Here is a 15,516-nt window from a genome sequence, read left to right on the forward strand (position 1 = left end):
CTCTTGGCCAGGTCATTCAGGGAAAACAACAAATATTTTCTTTAATCACACTGAGACTTTTACCTAGAGAAAAATGGTAGAGTGGAGATAGATACAGAAAAAAACCTATAAAAATGAAGCACATCAGAGTTCAGACAGGGTTTGAATGTGATATCTAGCCTTATCTTTGAGTTAATGCAATTATATTGTTTTGATGTAAGCCGTTATTAATCCATTATATCCATTATATAAATTGTGTAATGACTAATCAGTTAATGCTCTATTTGTTTTCCCTCACAATAAGGTAATTTACAATGACTATCTTCCCCCATTGACCCTCTAGGGATCACCTATTGTCCGTGTGCATCTATCTCTTAACAAAGTTTGAATATTCTGACAAAGCTATTCCAACTTTTGAAATTAACTTTGACCGGGGGCGTGCTGGTGGCTTAAAGATAATCACATCAAGGGCATGCAGCCTGACCTGTTTTTGCATCAGTAAGTTTCTGCTCACTGAAAAGCACTTAATCGTCAATTGTTGTCTTGGCTTTTGTGGGAATGTGAATAGCACCTTATTGATTGGAAGCAAAATGTTTTTAATGTTGTAGATGAGATTTCAGGATTGCTAGCTAATGGGAAGATGGAAGCTCGCTGCAATTTATTTTCAAGAAGAGGCCCAAATTGGAAAATCTTTACAGACATAATTAAGGCTTATCTGATAGTATTGTCAGAACTTTTCAGATGCTGTTTTTATTTATTTATTTTACCTATGCAGCAGTGTTTGTTACCAAAACACAAACATGCACAGCATTGAGATTGGTCTATCCAGAAAAGTAATGAATATAATGTAAAGAGCAGTATTGATGTTTCATCAAAGCTAATGACAGTAAAAACAATGTCCTTGTAACTGGTATTGCATTGTTTTTCCATTATTTTGCCAAATAATTTAAAACTATGTCATTTGTTGATGTTATATTATCAGTTAGATTAGGCTTACCCTAATGGAAGGTGTTACTTTTGTCCTCTGGCTGCAACTATGGGTCAGTGCATTGTGTATGCCGCTCAAGGATATGGTATGTGGACCAGTGGAGCTACATGGAGTTCAAAGTCAGGCTCCTCCACCTGGGGTATGACCTGGATATGAAGTAGCCATGGTGTTTTGGTGTTTCAAATAAGATTTCACTATAACAGATAATTGGTACTAGTGGTACTCTCCTTATAATAATATAGGTATGAAAGCACTCTGCTGGGGAAATGTTGTTCAGTCTTCTATGGGGCAAAACTCGTTTCCTGACAAAACATTAACAACAGTCTCTCTTGCACCTTTTCTCAACACTATGCTTTATACTATCTTTCATACTGGATGACTACTTTCTCTTGAGCTCTGCAGAACACTTGTTTTGTTGGAAAGAACTGTACAGTGGGTTTTCATATCACTAATCCCTGTAATCCAAGTAATCCAGAATTGTGGCTTGTAGCGCTTGAAAATCAAATATTTGTTAAATTATTAGAATATGCCATTCTGAACTTGAGTAAATCACTATTCAAACAATATAGCTGTCTCAGTCTAGTTCAATGAATGTAACCACAATCATAGGGAAGACTGTTGACTTCACTGTTATCTGAATAACGATCATCAAAACACTCCACAGAGAGGGTAAGCCACAGAAGGTCATGGCTGGAGAAGCTGGCTATGCGACTGCTGTATTGAAGCATATTGATAAAAAGTTGAAAAGTGTGGTAGGAAAAGTTGCACAAACAACAGAAGCTGGTGTCAGACCATCAAGAGCCACCGCAAACAGATATCCTCAGGAAAGAGGCTGCAACTGTCAGAGCTAATGTCAACCCACTCCTGAGCCAGAGACAACATTGCTTATCTGAACTGAGTAGAAAAAGAACAGTGCCAGATGCCTTTTCAGACCAATATTGGATTTCATTGGAAATGTTCTGTATTGTAAATCCTTCTAACTGATCATTGGAGCTATTCTAAAAATTTAGGATACTGGATTTCTCATTTACATGAGCTATAAGCCATGAACATCAAAAGTAAAGCAAAAAGGATTTGAAATATTTTAATTTAGAGATAACCAATAAAGAATCTATGAAATTTGAACTTTCTGAATTTAAAAAAAAAAAAAAAAAAGGTTTTTTGAGCTGTACTATTAGGGCTGGGCTATATCATACCGTTCACGGTAATACCGGTGTAATTTTGGGCAACAATAGGAAAATGAAATATCGCGATAGAATGTGGGTAAAATGCGCATGCGCAGTGCCTTTGTTTACATACGCACATGGCGGCGACGCAGAATGAGAAGAGCGAAAGCGGATCGTTGAATGAAACGGATGAACCAGAACTGGTTTGTAAAAATGCTGCAACTTTAGTGGTGTGGAACTGGTTTAGCTTTCATCCGTCAGATACACAACAAAGCACTATTTTTGGTAGCGCATGCTAGCGGTCTCTACCTTTACCGTGGTTTTTTTGGAAAATACGGCACACTTAAAATCAATCCTTTGATTTTTCTGAAAATCAATAGTGCCCCTTATAATCCCGTGTGCGTTCTGTATAAATTCTGGTTGTTTACTGACCTCGAAACAATTTTATGTACATGGCGCTCGAAAATCTGTCGAATGTTTTAGTACGACTTTGCTAAGCTACGAACCCGCACTGATGGATTGTCGGAGCATTACGGCTATCGTAGGCAGGCACCTCGTGATACGTACTGTGCTTCAACATAATATTACCGTATTGCGTGTGTATAACCTCTTTTTAAGTTTTGTGGATATTATACATGGTTATGCTGAGGATATGTCGGCCAATTTCCACTGGAAATGCCTTTTGGTTAAACTGTCAGCAAGGAATTTGCACTGTTACATTTTTATATAACTTTAATGCACATAAAAAACAACTGCTTGTTTAAGTAAAAATACATTGATGGGGTTTTAAAGTTGTGGAGTTGTAAAGTATTTTGTCTAGTTTCAATTATATCGTCAGTTATATCGTTACCGCAAATTTTCAAATGTATATTGTGATAAATATTTTTGGTCATATCACCCTGCCCTATGTACTATACTTTAGTAGCTGGGTAGTTGACACCATATTACCAAAAGATGCCAGTGTACCTTGTTTTTATTCATTTTATTAGCTTTTGGCCATCTTTAAATTTCTTTGCTCTCTTGCAAAACTGATCAAACTTACATATCTGTACAGTAATATGAGAGTACCACCCGCACCTGGTTAGTTTAGTGTACCACAAATGTTGGAAATGTGCTGCACTATTTACTATGTTCATCCATCACCATAAAAATGGGCACTTTAACTTATTTTTAGCCAATCCCACTGCTGACTGTAATTAGTCAAAATTGTATATTTAAAATGATTCCCATTAACTGCACTGGAGTCTTCTGTATGATTAATTTCCCTAAATGATACAAGAAAGGTAAGGACAATTAGATAATCTGTATTAGAAAGTAACCTTTGCAAAGAATTACATTTTTAGTGCAACCACATGGGAATGGGGCAGAATATCAAAAACAAGTTTGGATATTCAGAGAGTAAAGGGAATAGAGGTTCAGTGGTTGAACGTTTTGGCTCCATGCAAGACGGCCCTGAGTTTGTACCCTTCTGCTTGCAATTATTTTCTATGCAAGCTCCAGCTTCTCCCACAATCACAACATGCACTTCTCCTCTTGTGAGCTTGACCAAAGTACTGGCTAAATAGATCTCCTAACGCAACGCTCCTTTAAACGATTTAATGTGATTTTCAGTGAATCCAAAAAATATACGTCCAGATGAACAGAATCAACTTTTGGAGATTTACTTACCTGGATGATTGAGAATGCATCAATACATATCAGACATTATAAGAAAAAGAAAACACCCATATATTAAAAAATACAAACTACCCATTTAGAGTCTTGGTATTTGTAGCTTTGTTGTTGTGGTGAGAGATATTTCAGTTTGAAAAAGGCCGTCTCATACATTCTAACCACTGTGTATATTTGTGTTTCCAGTTCATGTGAAAGCAGGAACCTGTGAGGTAATTGCTGCACATCGATGCTGCAACAAGAACAAGATCGAAGAGCGATCCCAGACTGTCAAATGCTCCTGCTTCCCTGGACAGGTGGCAGGAACAACAAGAGCAGCTCCATCTTGTGTAGACGGTATGCCAAGCTTCTCATTACAGTTTTGGTGATGATTTGAGACCAAATTCTGATTAGGATAGAAATGTGGCACGGTGTAAACCTGTCACACCTGTCACTGTGCCTCTAGTGCTTATTTCACTGATCGTTTGGCACAAGGAGTTTCTCGTGAAGCAAAAAATACAATGTTGAGATTGCTGTTGTATAACCCAAAGGCTTCATAATCTTCAAATCAAATCAGTTATCAGTTCATTCACTCAGCTGTTTGTCTTCTTTTGAAGTTATATCAGACATGTTCAGTGGAATAGACAGAAGGCCAGGTCATTTAAAATTATGTCAAAAGTAGCCTCAGTTACAGGTGAATCGATCCCTATCTCCTCTTTTCACTGTAATATCTCTGACAAGGCTTCCATATTTTGACAGTTCTCCCTTCACTTTAGAAATGTCAGGGAAAGCTGTTTCTGCCCTATAGGCCTCCTTGAAGCAACAAAAAATCTTGACACATAAGCTTGCTGCACGCTTTTGTTCTCCTCCTACATACAAACGTTCATCCTCCACACACCTTAACACACCTACTCACTACTCTCACTGGCTTGGCATTGACCCATGCCCTGTAATTCAGGCCTGAAAACACTCTGGGGCAGGACTGACAGGACTCCACCGCCAGCTAGAGATCAAAATGCTCTCGTTAATCACTGTGCTGTGTATAGAAGTCAAAGGCACTTGCTGTTACTTCCATCAGAGCAGAAGAGCGCTGCATATTTAAACAGCATGGTGCTAATTGTTTACTCTGCTGTTTTTCTCTTTTCCTTTATTTCCACTTTTATTTTACTCCCAGCATCCATAGTTGCACAGAAGTGGTGGTGCCAGATGCATCCCTGCATGGATGGAGAAGAGTGTAAAGTGCTGCCTGATCTCAAAGGATGGAGCTGCAGTACAGGAAACAAAGTTAAGACAACTAAGGTGTGTTAATTTCTGTGTTTGAAAATAAAAAGTGGGTTCGCGCCTTCATTCATTAAATTGCTAAAATCAACACAATAACACAGTGATAACAAAGTCACAGCCTAGAATAAAAGCTGTATGAAAATGTGACCCTAAAATAACGGGGAAGTGCGAGGTGAAAGAAAAGGAAGAAAACCTAAGAAAGCACTGAAAGTTTTTTTTCCCATTAACTTCAGATGAATGAGATCAGAGTAGGCAGAGTAGAAGGCAGCAGGAGAGGAAGATGTGACTCACAGGGGAGAATCAGTGAAGTGTATCTTGAAGCGATCAGCTTCTGCACTGGAAGGGGGTGAGTTAAGTTCAGCAATCTATTTACTTTTAGACCTATTTTGTTGTCTACTACAGTCAGTTTATTGTATTTTACTTAAGCTACTAATTTGGTTGCAGCATTTAGATGAGGTATTCGGCAATGCAGCAGGCTCTGGGGCAGGACCGGGATGTATAGGGAAGCTGCTGCTGAAATGTACTCTTCCGTGCAATACAATTAAAGCCAAAGAATTCTGGCCTCAACCCTCAGTTTATTTTGGCACAACTGAACTCAAAAGCAATTTTATCCACAAAATACCAAGGAATGTGTAAAATGAAGATTGGTATAGCTAACCAGAAAATAAATCTAGTTTTGTTATATTAGCAAAATAGTAGCAATAGAACTTAACGTACAATATGCTAAAGTAGGTAGTTTGGACAATTTCTGATATGTTTTCTGACTGTGTTCAATCATCCAAATTCTAGATAATGTTAGGAAAATTCAGTTGGTTTATGTGAACAAACTGCCTGGCTTGAGCTGCAGGAGGCAGGACACAGGATGATCACTCAAGTGTTGTTAAATACACCAGACAATTACATACTCTTTTCCCACCTTGGCACAATCATTGAAACTTTGTAAGGAGCTGACAGGCTAAAATGTGTTTAATATATGATCCAACTGCGTCAGCCATGGAGTGAAAGGTGCCAGTTTAAAACTGTTTTGGACTGAAAATCTCAATCAAGCTTTCTGGAAAACACTTGGTTCCAAGTAAAGAAGGCAATAAAAATGCATGGTATTGTACACTGACTGGATATTTTATATATAAGGTACACGTTGCTGGTATCAGTCTGGATCCTCTATTGCTTTTGTGGCATAGATTTAACAAGGTGCTGGAAACGTTCCTCAGAGATTTTGGTCCATATCAGCTTAACAGCATCATACGGTTGCTGCAAATTTGTCAGCTGCACATTGCTGATGCAAATCCTTTCCACGACATCCCAAATGCGCTCTGTTGGACTGCGATCTCAAGATTGTGGAAGCCATATGAGTGCAGTTACTTTCCAGAAACCAGTTAGAGATGATTTGAGGTTTGTGACATGGTATATTAATCCTGTTGGAAGCAGCCATCCAGTGATGGGTACTAACATGTGAATTTTTCAGCAGCAATTGATAAAGAAGAAGAATTATTAAATATCAGATGTCCAATTTAAGTGATTCTGTGTGAATTGTAGCCTAGCTGACAGGAGTAACATTGATGTGGTCTTCTGCTGCTGATGGAGGCCACATATTTCAAGGTTCAATGCTGTTGTACATTCAGAGATTTGTTCTACTACTAGTTTTTGCACCATTCACTCTAAATTCCAGTGATGGTCATACAGGAAAATCTCAGTAGATCACCAGTTTCTGAATTACTCAGGACAGCCTGTCTCACACCAAAAACCATATCACATTCAAAGTCACTTAAATGAACTTTCTTTGTACTTTTGATGCTTGGTTTGAGTCAAAAGTGGGAAGAAAGGTCCCACTTTTCTTCCCATCAAGATGTCAGCAGGTCATCTTCATCATGTCTACATGTGATTGACTGAATAGTTATTTGTGTTAAGGCGGAGTTGAACAGGTGTACCTAATAAAGTTTTTCATTAGTGTATACATATGCTGAACACATTATAGTAGATGTCAAATTAAGAAATGAAGAATATCACATATTCATATACTGATGATAGGTATGTTATCGGACCGATATAGAGATATGTTCCCTGAGCTACATCATAACAATGCATATAAATAGAGATACTGCCAAAACTTCACCATGTTCTTAAACAACTTTGGAGATGACCTGAGATAAAAATAGCATATGCTGTATATTTTATTATGGCTTTAGTTTATTTTATATTTAGCTCCTGTTAAGCAACATTCAAAAGGAATACGTATTTAATCAGAGCTAATTGTTGTAACATTAGTCACAACTGGTTTCTTTAAACTTTTTCTGTCAGAATGTAATTTTTGGGGGATTTAAGAGATAATCTGACATATTTAAATAGCACTTGTGATGAATTACAATTATTAAATCATGAAATGAGCTCAGGGTTTTAATCACAAGTTGACAGCTGAGCTTGTTTTAAGACAGCCAGACTGCAAAATATTTAGTGTCAAAATGATTACTGGATATTCATTTTGTGCTTCATTAATATATGCAATAAGACATTTGTCTTTTTTCTGCATGCATAATTTCACACTCAAAGAAATGAAATCATTACAGGCTGAAAGTCAGATATAATCTTTTATATGACTAGAATAAATATAGAAATACAATTATCATGAGAGTCTGCACTGTCAGTTGGTAGTTGACTACTTTGTAAGCAAAAAACAATTATCGTATCTGGAACAAACAATGTGATTGTACACCACTGAGGTCACTGATACAAGATGGAAACTGCAGCCTCTGATGAACGAAATGTCTCGCATGACTGATCAGATTCGTATACCATGTTGCCATCTCATCCTCAAGGTTTCTGCATTAAGGTTAAGTGAGAGGAGGCTTGAATCACAGCCTGCCTTTGAATAGGCTTGCATTTGACTTCCGAAGTGCAAGAGAGAAGCAAAACAAAGGCAAGCAATGGCAGGAGAAAGACAAACAAACAACGAACAAATATTCCCCCAGGAAGCAAAATTGTCGAGTGGGATATGCTGAAGGAGCTAGGAGGGCTCAAGCTGGAGCACTTCTGGAGATTAATAGAGGTTATCTGGAAGTGTGTTTTGGGTTTGAGGGTGTGGTGGACCTGAAGTGGATGGTAGGTGAGGAGGGGGGGACACAGTAGGCCCTTAGCCATCCATCATGGTCCAGTGTTTGACTCACCAAACGCCTGTAGTTGAGCTGCCTCTTCCATTATTCATGCCTACAGGAGGCTGGGATGAAGCAGAGCTTTTTATTTTAGCCGGGTTAATAATTCATGCCCTCTCACACAGCCATGGGAAAGCAGAAACAGAGGCACAGACGAGCAGGGGTCCAGGTGGCTAGTAGAACCCGTCGGAACCTCGACTCTTTTTTGATTAGGGAGTCAGCGGGGGTCGCTCCATGCTCATGGCCTTGCTACCTCCCACAGAGAGCAAGCCAGGGACGGCTTATGTTTGCTAGAGGGCTCTGTACCTGAGTATCTCAACAGTTAACATCATTCCGAGGAATGAAGGGAGGGTTTCCTGAGGACTGAGCTCAGGTTCTTAAGTGTGGCATTGGTGCAGTAAATGTTTCTGTGAAGTCTATTACTCTCTGAATAGAAATCCCAACAAATGAAACTGGAGCATATCCAAAAATAGTATTTCAATGATACAAAATGTAAGCCTTTTAAGTCTTGGTTACAACTTGGGTTGAAAGACATAAACCCTGTTGAAAATTATATTTTACACTCCATTTTTTAGATAATATATGATTTGGGTAAAGTGTAAAAAGTCCAATAACAGTCATAATTACATTAATTTAAGTAAGTCCGTGTACAGAACTGGAAAGGTCAGAGGTAGCCTGGTTTTACAGTACACTGCTTATTGGTTTCTTTGAACTTAGGACTTGCAAGTTTACAGTTTGTTTTGGCTTCACAGCTTTTATCAGTGTCTTTACAAAACCAGTGGGCAGAAATGCTTTAGAGAACAAAAGGTAACCTCACTGTTGTTTACAATACTGCTTTAAGACTGAGCTCAGTTTACACTCTTCAGTCTGTAAGTTATATTTCATATTTGGAACATTAAGGGTCCAGAACAGACTTTGCAGTACATGCCTCCTACAGTACTTATTGCCCAGCAGTGTTGCTTTGATTAAAAAGAAGAAGTGTCAATTCAGTTATGATGAAGTCACATCAGTAAAGTAGATGTCTTAACACCCCCCTAGGCCCCTTTTCAGACAGCTCCAGTTGTTACCTCTTTCTCAGCATGTCCAGCAGCAGCTAGTGTTATGGTCCTGCTCGTAATGTCAGGAATTATAACCTCGGCTGTTCCTGCTTTTCACTTCTCATCAATCAGAAGACAAAACAAAAAGAGAGGCTTTCCACTAGACAGGTGCCGCTTGTAGAGAATGTGTTGAAGTGTGTTGATTGATAGCTGTCCAAGAGAGATTTTTTTCCAGTAAAAAAAAGTGAAAATATCTCTTGTTCTCTCTAACATAACTGTGTAAAGTGTATGCATTTTAGCTACAATGTATCAGATAAATTATAGGTGCAGTTCAGCTGAGAGAACAAATAACCTTAGCTGGAATCTAATGTTTTCCAAGACCCCAGATAATATCCACATGAGAAAATAAGTTTTACTGGCCAAAATATAACGGAAAATGTGTATTGTTAAAACAACAAGAAAGAAATAAGCATGAGAAATTCCTTTAAATAGATGGTTTACACTCCAACACAAAGGTAAATGCATTGGATGGTAATGGAAAAGCAGAACAGTGCTGATGCTGGTTATTCACACTATATCTGGTCTCAAAACAAACCTGTTATCCAAAGCTGCTAGTCCAGTAATGACAAGCGACCGTATTGGAATTTCTTTCCACCGACCAGCCCTGAAATAAACTCTCATCATTACACATCTGCCAACAGGGAACCCTATACCATCTTCTAATTGATTAAAATGACTATAAAAGAAAATATCAATGAACACAATGGTAGTTTTTTCTTGAAACTGAATCCCAACTATATTGCCAGTCGAAAGCATGAGAATAAAAATGGTATTTAGAGTTAAAAGGCAGGGAAATGCTCAGCAAATGTTTAATCACTAGACAGCTCAGAAAGATGAGCTAAATAAGTTTAAAGACAGTTGCTTTTCTTTTTAAATCATTGATCGAGGCTGACTTGCACAATGAAAACTCTAGAACTGTGAATTAGTCTTTTTGTTACTTAACAATGATGTGCTCATTCTCATGGATATGGCAATAGTTTATACACAAATGTGCTCCTGCACACGTGTGCTTCAGTAGCTATCCATCCAAAGCGGATTAGATTGTTAATGTGACTGACCTGCGGTTGAACAGTCAAGTGTGGTCTTTTATCCTGAAGCAACTTAAGCATTAAACCCGAAGGAGCTGACTTCTGCTGATTCCCCTTTGTGTGTTTACTCCCCAGTAACCATCACAGTGACACCCAGAAACCAATGAATGCTAATTGCTTTGATAAGCTTTTGCTAGGCTTCAGGTTTTTGTGACTGCTAGCATTGTTTTGCTGTGGTTTTACTCTGTTTAGTGTTCAAGCTTTTTCTCTCTGTCACTAGTTCTTTAAGAGGTCAAATGCCCGTTAGAATCTGCTTCTGCAGTCGCAAATGTGTTTGTACTTGTACTTTTCTAACTTTCCTTTTACAATAGAAAACATCTTCAGTGTATAAAAGAAGTTGTGGGGTTTTCACAGTTGCTGCGCAATAAAGTGAAATGTAATAATTAAAAATTAAATATTATAAATGAGCATGCAATGTGTCATAGAAAAGACTGTGTGTGTATGGTGGTAATTTACCGGCACAAATACAGGATGCAGAAGACAGGAGTAAAATATTAACAAGCTTTTAATGCTGATAAGTCAAGAAATTACAAAGTCTAACATCTGGGGATGAACAAAGAGCAAAACCACAGAATCCAAACATCCAAAATTTATTGGAATGTACAAGAAGCACAGGGAATCCAGACTCAGAAAACACTAGGAATCCCAATACAGGGAATGTTCTACTACAAGGACACACAACTACACATACAACACAACAAACGACAAATGGGAGAAGTAATGGGTGGGGAACTAACACAGCTGAAGATGATGAACATAACGAGACAGGGCAAGTTAAAGTCAGTACCAGACACAGAACAGCTAGCAAATCAAGCAGGAAGTAAAACACAACTAAACAGGCAAAGGGATTAAGTAATTCTGATTCAACAGATAGATTTTTTTTGTTTTGTTTGTTAGTTTTTAACAATACAATAATAATAAGGGCAAATCTAATATTGGATGGCCTGAAAACAGAAATACAGATGAGGTTTTTGTGAAAATGTACCAATTTTTTGTACTTTTAACATAACATTTTATAGTAGTTTCTTTAGAAAGCATAAAATAAAATAATCTTCCCCCCCAACCATGGAGATACGCACGCACGCACGCACGCACACAATGCTTGAAACATCAAGTTAAAACTGAGGGATATCTTCCAATTTACATGTAGTGTAAAAACTGCAGAAAGGGTTTAAGGTGTCCTTTGAGAAGGAATGATAGTAAAAAACAAAATAAATCAGTTTAGACTTGAGGAAAATGAAATGCTGATGCTCACAAATCGGGACATGGCATTATCACAACATTTTAAATTGTCATGAACTATAGTGAGAAGTATCATGAAGAAATTCAAAGAGTGCTGCGCAGAAGAAAACAAGCTTGAAGGAGGTTTGATGCAAAAGATTTCAAAGACTCTGGAGAGAAATACTGTAGCAAATAAGACAATCATGAGAACCCTGAACAGAAATTACCTGGGAGGTTGCCGAGCAAGAAAACCTCCACGTCTGCAGAAGAGACCTTCAAACCGCTATTAAATGTTAAGGCCAACTTGGAGAAATACTATGCATACTAGAAGTGTGTTGTTTTAAAACATCCAAAATAAAACTAGCATGTTTGGAAAAGCTTTTGCAAAAATTCCTTGTTCTGTTTAACCGCACTTTGGAAATACTGAACTTTTCATTATTTTTTCGGGGGCTAATAATTCTACCCTCATGTGTATTTTCACTGTAGGTCACACTAGGACACTGTAGCAGTAATAATGTGCCAACATTTTTCTCTTATACTGTTGACAAAATCGCCAGACCTAACTTCATGTTAAGCCACACCATGAATCTACTCCATTTACAGCTTCCTGCAAAAGTAATATAAGACCTACTAATTTTCAAATTCTCTCTCACACCCGTGATTCCCGAGGACTGCCACATGGAAGTGAAAATTAAATTGTGGCTCCCCAAACAGCAAGCTCTGTATTATCAGCTGCAGCTCTAAGCAGCAGAAAAATCACACTTCAATACAGCTTTTGGATTGCTTTGCTCAGAACACTGATTGTGTGTGGTAAAGTCCTTATTGATTCAACTGGTGAGACCCCGCTAACTTCTAACTGAATAGCACTAAAGTGCAAATATTCACACAGGAACACCTGTTCTTATATCAACCTTTCTGCCTGTCTGTCTGTGTGTTTGCATGTGTGTGTGTGTGTCTGTGTTGGTATTAAAGTGTGTCTAGCATCACAGGCCAAGTCACAGAGTCACTTGTGTTCTACTTTTTAAAGGGCAAACCAACAAAGAACAGCATTCACCTCCCAGAGTATTTTTAGAGATTTGCTTAAAGTGAGCGTAGTAGCTACAAACTGCATCTTTCAATCCATTATATTAATGTTCATGAAAACATCTGAGAATACTTATTCCAGTTGTATGCCATGTATCATGAATAATAATATTCCCTCTGTCTGCATGGAAATCATTGACCAAGATGCACACTGCATTACATCTGACTACTACTGAGTGCCATTTTTTTTTGCTAAGTAAGAGCTCAGGTTTTACAATCATAAACATACCGTGCTGGGAATATGAGCACCTTGAACTTGTCAGACTTTCAAGAGATATAAATTGCTAAAGATGTAGCATCAAAACAAGAACTTTTTTTTTAACGGAAAAGTTATTATTCCAAGGCGAGTCAGATGGTAAAAATCTATAGCAATGGTAATGGATATTTTTTTAATACTAGCTTAATTTTTGTATATTTAAAGTTCGATTATTTACTTTAATATTAAAGTATTATAACTATTTCTTTACTAGTTTGATACTTGGTGTTTAGTAGTTAGAACCAGGCATGCTCAGCTGAGGTACACAGCCGTGGCACTTCTGAAGGTATTTCATCATAACCTAATTTATTTAACAGATTGGAAATTTAAGCTGGTGCTGGATGAAAATGTAAGACATCACTATAACTACAACAGTTAATTCTACAAAGAACACTGTCTGGTGATTGTGTTGTGAACATCTGTGCTGTGAACATTTGCATATCATGTGAATATTGTTTTTTGAATTATTTAAATATTTTTGTCTCGACTAATGTACTGGATCAAAAGGCAAACACGGCCATAAAGCTCTGCCGCTAAAATAATCAGCAATCACCAATGCTAATGTTCATTAAGCTTTTTATTTATGCTCAACATCCACATGCATTCCAAGGTCAATGTGTGCAACTTTTAGAAGTTCTCAGTCATAACGAAGTAAAAACATTATGCTCTTTTATTATAACAGCAGCAGTGTGGTATTTTTTGTGTGATAATGTTCACATTTTGATTATGAGTGATCATGAGTGTCATGAGTGGATTTTTTTAATGAATAGATAGGTTAGTCTGTTTCAAATCATCAAATGTTTAAAACATTTAGAATTCTTTTTAAAAACATTTTAATTTTAAATATTTCTAGAACATCTTAGACATTTTTCTTAGTTATATATAGTAACCCAGGTCATCTTCCAATTATATTGGAATTCAAGTAGGCAATCTACTGATAGGGTTTTTTTTTTTTTTTGGTCATATTTGCTCAACCCATCATGACAGTTGAATGGAAATAGCCTCCTCATATTTGTGACTATGAATGTCATGCTTTTTTCATATTTTAATGAGCCAATACTCATTTGGCACACTTATATTTGCATGTGTGCCAAATTACAAGTCCTGATTCAATGTTATGGTAAGAAAAGCTAGTGAAGTGTTTGTCTTCACTGGTTTTTGAGATATCCATGCTCAAACAATGCCTCAGATTTCAATGTGTGAAAAAATACCTGAAAGTGGGCAGGTTTAAAACAAACAACCTAAAACAAACAAACCTTCACCATCAGTTTATGCCATAACTGCCCTCATAAATAGTCAAATAAGAACACAACCTTCTGCTTCCTAACTTCTTATTCCTTCCCTGTCTCTAGGTCACCCGATAGTCGTCTGTTTCAAGGATAACCTCATTTGAAATCAGACACTGTTTCTTTGATCAACACCGTTGGACAATTGGATGTCGTGTTTTGAGAATTGGTGGTAACCAGGGACCAATGAGGACAACAATCACGGACATTCCAGTGAATGGATGGAGGACCAGGGAGCATCGTATAAGGCTACATATCCAAACAAATTCCTGACATTTGATCTAGCATCAACAGTAGCTGTCTCTGAACTCTACTGCCCACCAAATCTCTCTTTGTATTATAGTTTTATTCCTTTGGACTAGAGATCTCAACAGTGAAGATATATATTGACTAAAGGACTCTGGATAACAGAAAAAAAATCACTCTTGAAACAAAACCATGTGATGTGAAACTTTTGTGTTATTTTCTTGCCACAAAGAGCCACAGGACTCTTGATGCATATCTGTGTTGATCTTGTGAGATCATAAGCATTTCCGTTCCTTTTAGCCTTATGGAGCAGATATCTCTTCTGTTACTTTTTGTTAATTTAAAGTGTTTTGTCTTTTTTCAGTTTGTTAGGATGTCAAGTCTTCTTTCTGAAAGACAAAAAGACAATGCCACAACAATGAAACCAAGAAAAAAATGTAAGATGTTTCGCTACAGCTCACCAAGGGTCAACATAGCTCAGTTCTGCCAAAATGTTTTAATGGTATCTGTTGTTTTCAAAGCCTGGTGACTACTATTCATTACAAATGTCAGTATTATATCAATAAATCTAACTTAATGGATATTGCTGTTTAAAAAAGAAAGTTTGATTTTTATTTATTTTTTTTTTTTTACAGTTTCTGTTTCTGTTAAGGCATTTTGCATACCAGGCCATAGTGCTGTATAGGCAGGAGCTGTTGGGACTTAAAATTAGCAGGTCAAGCAAATACTCTGACAAAAAAGCAGGAAGAGGGGGAGAGCTCACAGCTAATCAAGGTTGTGTTCATGGTGGATTTGAAATCTGAAAATCAGCAAATGCAAAAGTAGGCCATGTTCAAAAATACAAATGGGTGAAATCTCATTGCACTGTTCTTCTCAAGATAACAGACTTAAAAAAAATAAAAGTACCTGAAATCTGGTCCAGGGAGATAATTATCTCTTACCCTAAACAACCTTAATCCTATTTGGTTCATTTCCCAAAGTAGATGTTAGTGTCATCCTTGGCTTATTGCATTAAATTAATGCTACCCA

The 15,516-nt window shown here is 37.4% G+C and overlaps 1 protein-coding gene across 2 annotated transcripts in view; it reads left to right on the plus strand.

The window, feature by feature from the left end:
• Positions 1-15,068, plus strand: part of tafa3a (TAFA chemokine like family member 3a) — a 106,197-nt gene extending 91,129 nt beyond the window's left edge. Inside the window, exons 3-6 of one of the 2 annotated variants that reach the window (XM_085159252.1) lie at positions 3,991-4,140; positions 4,958-5,082; positions 5,298-5,410; positions 14,308-15,068. In XM_085159252.1, the coding sequence (XP_085015378.1) occupies positions 3,991-4,140; positions 4,958-5,082; positions 5,298-5,410; positions 14,308-14,338 (419 nt within the window). In that variant the 3' untranslated portion in view covers positions 14,339-15,068. The remainder of the gene's footprint in view (positions 1-3,990; positions 4,141-4,957; positions 5,083-5,297; positions 5,411-14,307) is intronic. The other variant, XM_085159253.1, reaches the window with a different exon arrangement.
• The last annotated feature ends 448 nt before the right edge of the window (positions 15,069-15,516 follow it).

This window comes from Neolamprologus multifasciatus, chromosome 5, assembly GCF_963576455.1.
Source record: "Neolamprologus multifasciatus chromosome 5, fNeoMul1.2, whole genome shotgun sequence".
Classification (NCBI taxonomy): Eukaryota; Metazoa; Chordata; class Actinopteri; order Cichliformes; family Cichlidae; genus Neolamprologus; species Neolamprologus multifasciatus.